Here is a 15,390-nt window from a genome sequence, read left to right as displayed (position 1 = left end):
ATACTGCTGGTGTTAGTCCCACCATGATAAACTATGTATTGCCCAAACACTGATTTCTCAATAAAGAAAAGGTTTTGTCTTGTACTCCTGATTACAATACATTCAATTAACTATAGAAAATAATGTTGTGTTCTGGTTTTTTTTTTTTAATCCACACAGAATAAGCCGCATGTGAAAGGCAGCAAGTACCAAACTTTGCCAGGAAAACTGTTTCGACCAGCACACAGTGGTGATAATGGGATATACAATACGCCTGGTTCTCCCAATACACGTAATGTGAATGGGAATGAGGACAACGGCACACAGAACCTGAGTATGTAGTACAATGGAAAGAATAACTGTCTATAAATTTAAAATATGCTTTGGTGTGGTATACAGCCTAGACTGCAGTTATTTACATGGGCATGTAATAATATCCACCAGTGAATCAAAAGGTGAAATCCTACTAGGTTTTCACCTTAGCTACTTAGCTACTTAGAAGGTGGAAAGTGGATTTCTTAATTCTCTGGAGTCTGGGGCTGTTGACTGTTTGGCCATATTCATGGTGACTCCCTGCTGCCATAAGGTAAGTCAGTCATTTGAGTGCTGGCTGCCATGTACATGAATTAGTCTTCCTTTGCAAAGTCTGGAACTGGTCAGTTACAGGAAGTGCTAGAAGTCCATATGACCAAGGCTCTGTGTGTGTGAGTGCCTTCATACTTGGTGGTAACGTTTTGCTGTCAGTACAAGCTAGAGGCTACCATGCCATGAAGGCACTGCAAAAGAGCTTATTGCAAGCAGACAGACTTTCAATAAGCTCTATTAATTTGTCTGCAAAGGTGTTGCTCTGCTGGGTTTTGCTGCTGCATTGCTTTACTAGCTGCAATCTACTGCTTCTTTCCTTACACTCTTGAACACAGTGCCAGGATAATGAGCTCATAGATTATCATTATCCTGAATAATTCAAATTGTGCTGCCACCTCTGTGCGAGCTATAAGTTTCAATAGTGACATTCCTTAAAATCTAGACAACATCCTCAGGAGGCAGTATCTCTGCTTTTTAGTTACAGTGTTGAGGAATCCCTTTAAGGTTAAACACCTATTAACATAATAAATACACATTTCAGACCAAAGCTTCCTAAACTCTCTTTATAAATAAAGCTGATTAGCCTATTATTTTTACTTAATAATGTTTCATACAGCAGGGCAAAGAAAATAACATGGTTAACATAATGCAATGTGAATTCTTTTAAAAATATCATGTTCTTTCTGTAGAATATTTTACTATGTAAATGCTATACCTCAAAATTTCATCTGCTTTGTTGATTTGCTTCCTGTTAATTAGTTATTTCCTGCCTTTTGCTTTTTTTCTTTCTTTGCTTTTCTGTAACTTTGTTTTGCTTGAATTTTCTATCTTTGCTTCTTCATATGGCTTTCTGCTTCTTGGAATGATTGAAGATCGCATCAGGAGTGTCAGTGCACCAGTCTTAGGTACTGTATGCCAAGTCTTAAACTAGCAATTACTTTGAGAGTTTTTCATCATTTCTTGATTCAAAATATGAATTTCCAAAAAGGTGGACTACCTAAATCATGATTTCTCACCTTGAAAGGAAAAACAGTTTTATTTCTCATAAAATAGGGTGAAATTTTAGGCAAATACTGTACTACTTTTTGATCTTGGAACTAGCCTGTTAGATTAATGGAGTCCTGTTCTTTTTGATTAAGTAGACAGTAGACATAATTAAAACTCTTGTCTATGGAAGCAAAACTTGTGTTTCAAGCAAAGAAAGCCTAAAACAATCGATATCATTTTTCAGTTTAATTATACAAAGAAAGAAGGTCTGGAGAGAAATTGCAAATAAGTGTTTTGTATTGCTACCAGCCAAGTATTTGTGACACTACATGTTTTTAAAATTATCCTTTATTCATGCTATAAATCAAATGAAAATTGACCATTTTAGTACACCTACCCATATCACAGTTACTGAATGGGTCTATTTCGAGCATGGGTAAACTTTTTTGCCTTGGGACTGCATGATAGGCCCAGGTCATCCACAGATTTTCCTCCTAGCATAAGGACAGGACTGCTCATTCCATCCCTATGCTGGGAGGAAGGTGGGACACACGGCAACTGCCTTGATCCTCCTTCCCATCTTCCTCCCTTGATCTTCAGGTTGTCCTCTTGGCATGTACACCTCTAGGTGTACGAAAGGGTGAGACAGGCTGAGTGTGGCTGAGTGTGCTCCAGAGGGCTGTCAGCTGCCATGTGCCTTCCTCGAGACGTCCTTCCAGCATAAGGATGGGGTTTCTTATACCATCCTTATGCCGGGAGGAGGGTGAGACACACAGTGGCTTAGAGTGCTTCAGAGGGCTCTCATCTGCTATGTGCTTTCCTCTCCCATATTTTTGGCATACGGATGCAGCAGGCCACCGTGACCTTATGCCAAGAGGACAGGGAAAATGAGAAGGCCTGAGGTAAGCATCCAGGGGGCCGCATCCGGCCCCCGGGCCTTAGTTTGCCCATGACTAGTCTATTCCCTCTCCTAGTGTCTTATGTTCTAGTACAGTAATTCCCAGAAATCGCAGCCAGTTTACCAGCTGTTAGGATTTCTGGGAGTTGAAGGCCGAAAACATCTGGGGACCCCAGGTTGGGAACTACTGTTCTAGTACATTATGTGATTTCTTGAATGACTGAAGGAGTGTGCGTGAAAGAGAGAGAGGGAGATTGTATCTTGTGCATTTTATGCTTCGTTATTTATCTCCATGACATTCTTAAATCACAGGAGACTCTGACAATATGGATGGAACAATGACTTCAGAAGACCTTTCCCCTTTGTCATCTGGAACAGAATCTGGTGCACAGTCTCCATTAACTCCAGAAAATAAAAGAAGCTCAAAGGGAATAAAGAAAATATGGGGAAAGTAAGTGGTTAACTCTTTTTGTATTTTATTCTTCATCATCTTCAATTTAAAAAAAAAACTACAGAAACACTGCAAATATTGTATTCCCAATAACACGTTCTTATATTTTTGTGTAAAATATGCTTTTTGCCTTTTAATGCCTGATGGATTTTTATTTTTAATATTTCCAAAAAGAATACGCAGGACTCAGTCAGGCAATTTTCCTGGAGATGATCTGGGCTTGGCTGAATTTCGAAGAGGTGGCCTCCGGGCAACAGCTGGACCTCGGCTGTCTCGATCAAAGGACACCAAGGGGCAGAAGAAGTAAAGAACAACTACTTACCTTTTCTGTAGGATGTCTAATGATTGCATAATGAACTACCTTAAAGGAATCTGTTGGCTCTTGCCTAGTAGCGGCTCCTTCCTACCTCACAGCTCTCTAGAGATGATTTGTGCAATTCGTACAGTAGATGCAAAGGCTTAACCTGAATCTGCTACAATTTCTTATTAGCAAGCAACTTATTATAAGACTTTGGTAGAGGTCCCCAGGACAGGAGTAGGTTTTGTTACCTTTCCCATTCACATTCTAGCCCAGGCGCCAGTCCTGTTTGGGGGGGGGGGGGGGGGGTCTAACTATAGTTTGAAAAAAACACAAATTCCTTTGCACACTGCACATGTCATATTTGTAGTGCAAAAACCCATGAAAGAACAATACAATATTTAAAACGAAGAACAATTTTAACCACATAAACTTAATCAGTATTTCAATGGGAAGTGTCAGCCTGCTTTTGACTGATGAGATAGTCAAGTTAATTAGGATTGTTGTCGTTATGTGCCTCCAGGTTGTATCAGACTTAGGGCGACCCCAATTCTAAAGTTTAGGGCTGGAGGCGAGTAAATTACCTTGGAAGCCAGAGGCCTTAGTTTGGGAACCCTTACTCTGGCCCATTAACTTGTACCACGACATATTACTAATGGGAACTTTAACCATTTGCATTGCTGTCTATTTCTGTTACTGAAAAAAATATCCAGCATTTGCAACAAACCTAATTATGTGAGCTACTGTAAAACCTAGCCATAAGGTTCAGAATACTTACGTCTGCCTATCAGTTACTTCAAATATATATAGTTTCTATTTCCTAGCAGAGAAATTGACAGTGGCAGTGACAACGATAATGTACATTTCCACTCTTTACTTCTGTTTCCTAGTGATCATAATGCTCCATTCTCCCAGTGGGGCACTGAACGTGTGTGTAGCTGGCTTGAGGACTATGGCCTTGGTCAATATGTCATTTTTGCACGGCAGTGGGTCACGTCTGGCCACACACTTTTAACAGCAACACCTCAGGACATGGAAAAGGTAAGACCTATATGTAATGCATTGGTTGCTTCCAAAGTGTGCATACCCATGCCCAGGGTGCTGCTTTCCTGAACAGGCTATGGTGGGTATACTAATAGAAAGTGTGTGAAGGCACCTGGAATTCTTGTACATGGTGCTATGGGAATATGTGGCCAAGTGTGCATCTGCTGGGACAAAGGCAAAGACTATGTTGGAAATCAGTAGGCAAGAAAAAAAACTTATCAACATAAAACTTGTTGTTCTGCCATACTGTAGTATATTTGGTCTCAGAACGGAGAAATCTGGAAAAGTTACACAGGAGGACAAGCAAACTTATCCAGAGGATGGAGAAGCTCCTTAATGAGAAAATATAAGATCTGGGCCTTTTTATCTTAGAGAAAAGTAAATAAAGGGGAAAACATGGGAAACTTCTGTATCAGATCATTGGTCTGTCTAGCCCATTGCAGTTGATAGTGACTGGCAATGGCTCTTCAGGGTTCCAGACGGGAGTTTTTCCAGCCCGATTTGAAGGCACCAGACATTGAGCCTGAGACCCTCAGCAAGCAAAGTACACTGGGCCTTTGGTATCCCCTGCTTCCAGGACTCCCCTGGATATCAAAATTCCTAGATGCTCAAGTCCCATTATATACAATGGCATAGTAAAATAGTGTCCTTTATATACATGAAGATTTACTTTTTGAAATAGAAAATTGTCAATTGTGCATTATTGAATCCATGGAAACATAATATATAGATACAGAACTGCATAAACTTTACCTCTGAGCTATGTATATAAAATTATAAGGGATATGTCGAAAGTAAATTGGGAAACTTTTTCTCCCTGAGGAGGGCACAATAAATTGAAGTGCGTAGGACTCAGGGCCTTTTCACACAACACAGTTAAACTGTGGGACACACTGGCACAAGATTTAGTGATGGCCATCCACAGAGAAATATTTAAAACATTCAACTCATTCCTGAAAAAGAAGAGGCAATTTCTAGATATATCTTGTTACTTCCAATATGGTGTCCAGGGCCTCATACATATAAAAATTTGACCAAATGGCTGTGCTTATGGATTGCATACGTATTTCTTATAGGCTTCTGGCTAGTCACTGTGGCAAGAGAATGCTAAACTAGATCAAATTTTGCTCAAATTCAAAAAGGCTCTTGCCATGTTATCAGCAGGGAGAGTCCGACCACATTCAGCATGGTTACCTTTGTAACAGCCAGATGTACTGTTAGGCTCTATTACCCCTGTCCTCTCTGGAATTTCAGTTTATTAGCTCTCAACTAGACTATTACTTCAGAGATGTAGGTGTGAGAGATGAACATTGAGTTACAATAGGTCCCTGCTGTGTATCTTGACTTACTGGTCTTTTAGCAGCTTCACTTAACAAAATCATTAACCTTCCATTTAAATTCTCCTGAAATGTAAACATTCAGCAAATCATCTGTAGAAATTCCCAGTATGAAATACAGCAACTAGTTCACTTTCTTTTGGACAACTGAACTCTGACATATTTGTTTTGTCTGCCAAATCTGGAAGTACTGTACTGTTTTAATCATTATTCTTGCCTTTTATAGGAACTAGGAATAAAGCATCCTTTACACAGGAAGAAATTAGTTCTAGCAGTTAAAGCTATAAATACAAAACAAGATGATAAGTCTGCACAGCTAGATCACATCTGGGTGACCCGTACGTATTTGCAGCAGTAAGAAAAGAAACAATAAACACTCATATTTTGTAGGGTGTTTGAAATTGAATTTTGTTTTTATAAATTTCCAATTTTTCATGGTAACATCAGTCTGTGGACCTTCAATTTGTGAGTAGCCTTACCTAAACTAGTCACAAGTTCAGCAGCATGAATTCATGTTGCGATAGCAATTTTTCATAGTTAAATATAAAAGTAATCCATTTAAATTATTATGATAACATGTATGGTGAGAGGGTGTTTATCGAAAGAGCATGAAAACTACCATTTATTCTCCAGAGAATAAGATTTAGGGGAAATACTGCATTATATACTATCTTTCTCTGTGTTATGTAGGATGGCTTGATGACATTGGCTTACCTCAATACAAAGATCAGTTTTATGAATCAAGAGTTGATGGCAGAATGCTACAATTCCTAACTGTGGTAAGATGGCTCAATCTGATCCTAATTTTTAAAGTTTAGGTATAGTGGTAGCCTTTGCGCTAAAAAAAACTTATAGATAAACCTTTGCCGTACTATAATTCCTTCCCCTTTATCTTTATAGATTTATTTTTTGATATTAAAAAATGTCTTTATAATAGTATTGCTGACTTGTTCTTGTGTGATACCATTCTCAAGAAAATGAAAGGGAGGAGACTTTTGAGATCACTTCCATCAAGGACACATTGGATTAAATTCATAAGGTGTTTTTGTCATTGCTTTGTTTCTTTGGATAAAATTAACTGCTGCCCCAAATAGCAACATGAACAGTTACACACCCTTCCATGCTTGCCATAGTCCTGATAAAAGTCAAGAAATCCCTGCATTTGGTATTAATTAGAAAAACAGATGAAGAGCAAGCTGTGCATTGACCAGTTTAACCCTAAACCACATAACAGAGGGAACTGAAAACAGTAGAAACTGAGCAAACATGTTGCTCATTTGGAGGGGCTTGGGAAAAGCAGAGCAGATTCAATGCCCTAATATCTTTAGGGATGATATATTCTGCTTATTACCATAGTGAGTGTTGGAGCATTCCACCTCACTTAAAAAGATGTCTTCACAGCCCTGTCACATGAAAAAAAGATTGTATGGTCTGGGGAAAAGATTTATGAATCCCTATAGGAACTGTACACACACGTCCCTTTTTCTTGAAAGGACTTCATAGCTTCCCGGAGCATTGACAAGAATCACAGTAGTTTCTGTATTCCATAAGTATTTTTCAATTTCCCCCACAAAGAAAAATATACTGTTTTTGAAGACATTATTTATTTCCTTACTCCACCAAGTAGACTGGGTTTTAAGATCTAATTTTCTAGGCAGCATTGTCAGCTGTGTTTTTGGCAGTGCATGCTACTTGACTAGTTTGTTTTGTTTTGCAGAATGACCTTCTCTTTCTCAAAGTCACAAGCCAACTTCATCATCTCAGTATTAAGTGTGCCATTCATGTGCTGCACGTGAACAATTTCAACCCTCACTGCCTGCGTAGGAGGCCAGCCGATGAGGTGAAAAAGGAAACCATTCCAGTCCTGATTGTTTGCTTCCTAGAATTCATGCTTGTTTTCCCCAGCCTTTTTCTTTACCTGAGCAAGTTCTAACTTAGTCCTTGGGAGTTTCTCAACATCTCTTTGCTCACATGCAGTACGTGAATTATTAGACTAGATTTACTAGCAGCCTAGATTTTTTTTCAACACCAGAAGATCTACTCACCAAACAGTTGCTCCTGTGGGATGTACCGGACGTATATCTTTGGATGGCACCATGAAGTGCAAAAGGAGATCTCAGTAAAAGTCAAATACATTGCTCATTTTAAAGAAAGATTCTCTAAGCAAGACTAATTGTTGTAATAACAGATTCCTTCCAAGGAGACATTTATTTTTATTTTATTATGAGCTAGTATGCAATTTGGGCATCATCCTAATTCATTATGGTCAGTGACTTTTAAAGCAATGAGTGGCTGGTATGCCAACTCTGCCCTTTCCAGTGTAGGACATTAAGATACAGCAGTTGCATTGACCACATGACTTTAAATTACTGTAAGCTGCCTTAATGCCCTAAAGGCACCAGATCTTACCTAATCTTGGAAGCTAAGCAAGATCAGTATTTGGATGGGAAAGTGCCAATGAATACCAGGTGCTCTAGACTATATTTCAGAAGAAGCAACTGGCAAAGCCACCTGTTAGTATTCGTTGTCTAACAGGACCCTACGATATCCATGGAGTCACCATAAATTGGCAGGAAACTTGAAGGCACATATGCACACACAATATGCTTTATGTGGGATTGTTTTGGTGGGTTTTTTGAAGTTGCAGATAGTGCAGAATATATATATTTCCAAGATGCTGAATAACATGTCACGCCACTAACACATTACACCACTTCTAAGTGTAATAGTTGTCTGTTAACTACTGAGCTAAAGTCAGGGTCTTCCTGTTGACATATGAAACCCAATATAACTACAGAGAGGTCTACCATAGTCTACCATGTAGACCATCTTCTCTGTTTTGGAAAATGGGGTCTTTAAAGTCACAGGATGATTACTTCTGTCTGCTTCCTTTCAACAACAGTCCATCTCGGGAGAACCCCAGAAGTGAGCCCTCCCCATACTGGCCCCAATCCCTTCCATGTATTTAGAAGAGAGGTGTTTTTGTCACCTGTTCTAGACACGTACCTTCAGACATTGCTGCTGTGCTCTGTTGAGAATTATGTACCAGGACACTGATTTTAAATGTTTAATTGATAATTGGTTTAATTGATTATTTAATGTTCTGTATGTTAATGTTTGCATTTTGGCAGATTTGAATTATGGCCTCAAACCTAATATTAGGCCCTACTTGAGTAGAATCAATGAAATAGCAACATGAGTGTGGATTCATTATTGGGCAATGGATTCAGCACTTTGAGATAACATTAGAAGTGAGAAGTAGTATGGAATTTGATTAAACAACAGTTGTGGTAGCAATATCTATCTTCTTTTTTACAATACAGAATAGCATTTCACCTTCTGAGGTGGTTCAGTGGTCCAATCACAGAGTGATGGAATGGCTCCGATCTGTAGATTTGGCGGAATATGCACCAAACCTTCGAGGAAGTGGAGTTCACGGTGGTCTCATTGTAAGAAACTATGTCTTAAAAATTCCTTCCTTGTAATTAAATGTGTTAATTTTAATATACAGTGATTAATAACGGGAAACATTACTTTTCCAGAACATTTTTAATCTTTGTACTTTGATGCTTCATTTCTGTAAACAGAAGAAAATCCTATTTGTTATGATAGGAAATGTGTTTATTGATCAGTTTGGGTGTTTTATGAAAGGAAATTTTGTCAGTGTTAAGCTTTTATAAATGATGTTGTGCAACAAGATATTACCTCAGGCTTTGGCACTTAATGCGGATTTGCAAAGATGAAGTTGGAGAACGGAAATTATTTTCAAAATGGAAATCGATAAAGTGTCAACTAAACTTCTAGTGAATGTGTGTAAATCAAAGAACACAAACTGTCTTCCAACAGAAAACATCCCTAACGATATTTTAAGTGTCCAATAACTTAGATTAGAAATGAACAATCGGAGCAGCTCCCGGAAGACTTTTTTGGAACTGTCATATTTTGTTTTGAGAAAGTAGCAAAGGCACAGGGATCATCAAAAAGCTCATAAAAGGATACACCCTCGTTCAGATGCCTTCTGTGTCTTCAAGTGTGTGTCAGAGGAATGTAAAAAAAATTGAAAGATTGTTGATAAGTTTTTTTTCAATGATTTTTTGCAAAAGTTTTGCATAAAAACATTTTTGGGAAAATGGGCAGGAACTACTTGAGGGTTTACATCTTTTTGAGTGACTTACGTCTGAGAAAAATCTAACTGAGCAATTTTGCAACATCTGTTTTCATCATGGGGTTGCTTTTAAATTACTACATAAGGAAACCATCAAAGTTAGTGATGCACAATGGGATCTGATGTACAACAGGACCAATGCACATCAGGGGAAATGTATACCAGGACACTGGCTGGGGAATCCCAGGAGAGCCTTTTGTGCTTTGAGGTACTCTTGTCAGGGCCCTATTACACATCGTTTCAAGTCACTAACGTGTTTCTTTAGGGCCTCTGCTACATGGCTAAGTATATTATGTAACATCAACCGTGTAGACCACAGTAGAGAATTCTGGCCGTTTGTTTACAAGGGAAGAAGAGACAATTGTTTTTTAAAGTGCCATTAAGTACTGATCCTACAAGTAGATATCTGCTAATAGAAAGGTTTTTTATGATTCCCATTTTGATTTTGAAATCTCATTATTCTTTCTCTGAAAAAGCACAGTATGTTAGGTTACGCTAGCAATTATATGAGGAAAGAGTATCATGTTTTTCCCAGTAATAGTCTCTATTGAATCCATTGCCCTTTAGTTCACAAACGAGCAACTCTAGATCCAAGCCATTATTGTACACATGTAGTGGTCACATAAGAATGGTACTAACTTTGTTGGTCGGGACTTACAGGCAATAATTGTGCCTATAAAAGTATTCCAAACAGATTTTTTGTATGGGAATCCCAAGAAATGCTGTTGAGAATAGTGGATAAAAATATTCTCTCTTGAAGTGTTTGTGGACCCTCTAAGAGAATAAGAGGTGAGTGCCTATTATCTGTGATTATTTTTGGTTTTAAGTATTCATGGGGCAGGACCTTGGAACATATCCCTCATGAATAGGGGATCATAGTGTATAATAGATGGAAATGAATAATAATGTATGCAGAATCACTACTCTTAGTCCATAATACTGCAAAGCAGAGAATAGTTAAATCACCCCAAATTCAAAACAGCCTTTTGGATGCTTTTAATTGCTTAGAGAATATAGATAAAGCAGTGTGTGTGTTATTGTGTTTTCAACAGATCCTTGAACCTCGTTTTAATGGTGATACACTGGCAATGCTTCTCAACATTCCTCCTCAAAAGACGCTATTAAGACGTCACTTAACAACTAACTTCAATCTGCTCATTGGATTAGAGGCACAGCAAGAAAAAAGGGAAATTGTGGAATCTACATCTTATACACCTCTGACTACCACTGCTAAAGTCCGGGTAGGAATGTTTCACCATATCCTGTGATGTAAATGCGCAAGATGTTTTTCTGTACTTGAAATTATGCAAGTTTGAGGCTTTTCTCAGCCTTTCCCTTTAGATATTTTCATGTGGCAAGTTACAAGTATGTTATAGTATTTCAGAAAAGAGCAAGTAAAGGGACAACACTTGAGAAATCTAGCTAGCTTCACCCAAGGGTGTATGCCTGCTCTTAAACAATTATTTATATTACTGTTCAACAGGTGGCTGGGTAGACATCTCTCAGACATCCTCTGATTGCATCCTTCAGTTGAGAGCTGGCTTTAAACAGGGATTAGACTAGATCACTTCCAGCCTACCTTTCAATTGTGCAAATCTGTTGAGCATAAAGAAGGATGAGTTCTTTACACGACAAATCTTAACCTTCTATTCCTGTTATTATTGTCTTGAAAAGGAGAATACTTTCATTCTCCTACATCCCTCCATAATAGTTGTAGATCTGAAAGTACCAGAGTAGCAGTTGTGATAAGACTCTTCTTAAGATATTTCTTTTTTTTCTGTGGTGGCTTAATTACAGGAAAAGGGGCTATGGTGCATCATCCATAGATTCTGCATCCATGGAGCCTGCCATTCATTGAAAGTATTAAAGAAGAAAATATTAAAGAAGAAAAATTCCAAAAGGCAAATTTTGATTTTGCCATTTTATATAAGGGTTGCCATTTTAGTATGCTATTGTATGTAATGGGACTTGACCGTTCATGGATGTTGGTATCCATGGGGAGTCCTGGAATCAAACCCCAGTGGATACCAAGGGCCTCTTGTAACTTTGCATGTAGAAAGTTGCAGCATTTCCAGCAGGGATGGAAAGATAATTATTGCTTTGAAAGTATATCTGTATTGTACATGAGTTCTGCTAATTGTGTTGTTATTGTCACTTTCCCCCTCCATGCTGTGCTTCTCTAAAACAGTGTTCTTGCTCTCTCCTCCCTTCCCATTCCCCCTTATTAGCCAAAGAAACTTGGATTTTCACATTTTGGAAACTTAAGGAAAAAGAAATTTGATGAATCAACTGATTACATTTGTCCCATTGATACATGTGTCAGCGTGACCAATGGCACCCAGAAGATCTACAGCGCATACAAAGTGCACAATGTCCTTCCTGACAAAGAATTAGACAAACTGAATCAGGTGGGCCAGGCGAAGTGATGCCATTTGCCTCTCATCCTCTTCATGCATCCCAAAGCTTTGAAATAACCTTTCGTTAAAATTTAACTTAAAAAAATACATAATGCATCTGCATGGATTTAAGGATTGTATGGAGATGAGGCCTGGAAAGTTTTATCCTTAAAATGTCAAATGACTATATTTCCATTTGCCACTATATGACATCCTACTTTTCAAGCCCTTTTTCAGGAATATAAAAAGCTTTACACAACAGATCGTAGTTGGATATCAAGGCACCCCAAAAGTCTCAACTTAACAGGAGTACTCTGTATGCACTCCTGTTGAAGGTCTGTTAATGTTTTTATATTCAAGAGGTGCCACCCAGATATATTTTTAACTTTTTATATTCGTTTTAATATAAACAGTTGTAAAGATATGTCTGTTTTATTCTGAGCAATACAACTGGATTGTATATTCTTAATAAGACATGCTGTTTGAACTGTGCAGTGTCTGCACCATATCAAATGTATATGACATGTAATTAAGAGTTAGGCACAATAGTACATCTTTAAAAATGGAAATATAACTTTATCCAAAAACAATAAAAGTTACACCTCGTGGTGAAATGTCCAACTCCTTACATTGTGATTATTTTCTTTGTGGTAGAATTATGCTTAAGACATTGTGGAGTTTGAAGAGATTCTCTAAATTGCCATCCTAACTAAACCATGTGGAGAAGCATGTGTAAAGCCAGTTTTTAAAACCTGAAAAATGGAGCAGTAGGAGCTTCTGAGCTTTCTGCAAGATAGAAGAACCTGATGAATCTTCTATGGATTCTGGTTTCCAGTTGAGAAACTGAATCAAAAAAAGATGGTAAATTGAAAACTAATAGCAACATTTTAATTTTTTCATATGCATGATTCATTCCATCTAACGTTTTGCCTTCATTCAAAATGTTTGCTCTTTATCCAATGTAAGCAATTTTAGTATTGTTATGCACTTGGAACACAATTCTAGACAGCCACAAAAGAAGTGGGTGAGAGATGTGCACACAGACAGACTGTAGTAATTTTTATTTAGAAGTTTTTTGAGGTCTTGTAATCAGCAAAATCTCCTGAAGAAGCCTACACTTATAATAATAGAGCTAAGAGGAACTCATTGCAAGATCTCTTTAGCCTCAATATCATTTTGCTACAGCCACACCTATCATAGGCTAGGTAAGATTATTTCTGTTACAAACTAAAAACTTTTGTATTTTTTTAATTGATTTAAAAATGTTTTATGAAATGACTTGCATTATTCTTCAGTTTTATTGTACATTTTTAAATTTTAATTTACTGTCTTTCTATGCTGCCTTGTACCCTATTCAAATGAAAGTGGCATGTTAATTAATTAAACAGCCTAAAAATTCTGAAAGGAAGCATTTCCATCAGTCTTTCTTCTTTGAGTTGCCAACCTAAGACATCATCTTGGTCCACATCATCACTATCATCTCTGGATTTTCTATGCAGGTAGCACTGAAATATTCCTTACTGGCATTGATGTCTTCTACCTGTGTTGTCTTTTCTAGTGAGCCATGTCTTCGCAGTCTGAGTCCAAAGTACAACAGTCTCAGATTAGTCATCTTGCTTCCATCTCTTCTCCAGCAGCCCATTTCAAATGAGTAGATTTTCTTCCTGCTTTCTCCCCTGTCCATCTTTCAGAACCATACCTAGAAATAGGAAATAAGATGGCCTTGAACAATCCTAACTCCATAGGTTTCAATATTATATTTTATCACCTTAGGATTGTATCTAGTTCCTTCACAGCTGCCCTTCTAAATCCTAGTCATCTTCTGATTTTTTGACAGTAATTTCCATTCTGAGTAATGATGGGGCTGAAGTATGCAAAATCTTGAACTCTTTCAATGTCTTCATAATCTACTTTAATGTTCTCAAAATAACTTTCTTAACTACCTCACAACCTCTGAGGATGCCTGCCATAGATGTGGGCGAAACGTCAAGAGAGAATACTTCTGGAACATGGCCACACAGCCCGAAAGACATACAACAACCCAACTTTCTTAATGTTTACTGCAAGCCTGCCTTTGCATTTTCTTCCTTGATTTTCTTCAGTAATCATTTCAAGTATTTGAAATTTTCTGTTAGTGGTATAGTGTTGTCTGCAAATCTTAAATTGTAGATGTTCCTTCATCCAATTTTCACAACTCCTTTCTCTGATTCTTTATGTGTGATATGTTCAGCATATAAGATTTAAAAAATGATAAAATACAGCCTTGCCCTTGATAGTCGTAATCATTCTGATTCTCCATAGTCTGCTCTAAGAGTAACCTCTCTTATCCTGATGACGGGACAAATGTTGTGACACACCTATTAAGAGCAGCTCATAGTTTTTCATGATCTATACAATCAAAGACTTTGCTATAATCTGCATATAATACAGGTTACTCAGATCACCTCAGCCAGGAGAGCAGATGAGCTCTGTTCCCTTCAAGTAGATCAACCTCACCTCTGCTTCCATAAGAGCAATATGGTCCGTAGACTGGACTTTTCCTCTCTCCTGAAGGTGGCAGTAGCCTTTCATCTGAACAAGAGCACTGTATTCCAGCCTTCCTACAGAATTCAGCTGACGTGGTGTGCTCTCAACCATCTGGATGGGCCTCGACCTTTGGCATGTTAATTGAATGCATAGCTTCCTTTTGGAGGTTTCAAAGGCTTTTCTTCTGCAGTTCATCCAACAAGAAAGTACTTTGTCTCAGTCTGGTACCTCTTCAAGTAGGTTGCAGTAACCATCTGCCTGATGGAGAAGCTGTTCAATCAGAGTGATGATATCAGAGACAATTTTCTTGGAAAGTGTCTCTCTACGGGACTACCATCTGGTCCCAGCCTTCAAGTTACACTATGGATTGAACACAAGGTCCCAGGGAAAGCCGTATTTGGTAGGGTTGAACTCTCCTCCTGTGTTGCATGAAACTCCCTCCTATGATTAGTAGTTAGTATTCAATTAGTGTGAGCCACAGACACCACAAAGAAGGAGGCCAGGTTGCCTACATATAATTGTGAGGGGTGTTTTTGTAGTGGTCATTTGTGAACTCACTCACCATACCAATTCTACTCATGTCATATCCTCTCTTTCAATCTTTGACTGCTGCTTCAGCCTCCAGGTTTAGGTAAGAAATCCATTGGAAATACATGCAGGAGGAGAGAGGGATGTCTGGCAATATACTTATAGAGCTAGAGGAGTCTGAGAGATGCACTGCAGG

The 15,390-nt window shown here is 38.2% G+C and overlaps 1 protein-coding gene across 20 annotated transcripts in view; it reads left to right on the top strand.

Annotated features, from left to right (window-relative positions):
• Positions 1-15,390, top strand: part of ppfibp2 (PPFIA binding protein 2) — a 139,591-nt gene that overhangs the window by 118,046 nt on the left and 6,155 nt on the right. For 17 of the 20 annotated variants that reach the window (XR_010001956.1, XM_062967735.1, XM_062967734.1 and 14 more), the window contains 11 exons: positions 160-313; positions 1,437-1,469; positions 2,762-2,900; positions 3,075-3,203; positions 4,089-4,239; positions 5,806-5,917; positions 6,270-6,358; positions 7,297-7,419; positions 8,903-9,028; positions 10,797-10,985; positions 11,973-12,152. Coding sequence is in view for 19 of the 20 variants with exons in the window: in XM_062967735.1 (XP_062823805.1) it covers positions 160-313; positions 1,437-1,469; positions 2,762-2,900; positions 3,075-3,203; positions 4,089-4,239; positions 5,806-5,917; positions 6,270-6,358; positions 7,297-7,419; positions 8,903-9,028; positions 10,797-10,985; positions 11,973-12,152 (1,425 nt within the window). In the remaining variant the exon portion in view is untranslated. Of the gene's footprint in view, positions 1-159; positions 314-1,436; positions 1,470-2,761; positions 2,901-3,074; positions 3,204-4,088; positions 4,240-5,805; positions 5,918-6,269; positions 6,359-7,296; positions 7,420-8,902; positions 9,029-10,796; positions 10,986-11,972; positions 12,762-12,794; positions 14,401-15,390 lie in introns of those variants that run through there. The other 3 variants (XM_062967733.1, XM_062967743.1, XM_062967729.1) reach the window with 3 other exon arrangements.

This window comes from Anolis carolinensis, chromosome 1, assembly GCF_035594765.1.
Source record: "Anolis carolinensis isolate JA03-04 chromosome 1, rAnoCar3.1.pri, whole genome shotgun sequence".
In the NCBI taxonomy this organism is placed as follows: Eukaryota; Metazoa; Chordata; class Lepidosauria; order Squamata; family Dactyloidae; genus Anolis; species Anolis carolinensis.
The sequence above is the reverse complement of the archived record's forward strand: the minus strand, read 5'-3'. Positions and strand labels throughout refer to the sequence as shown.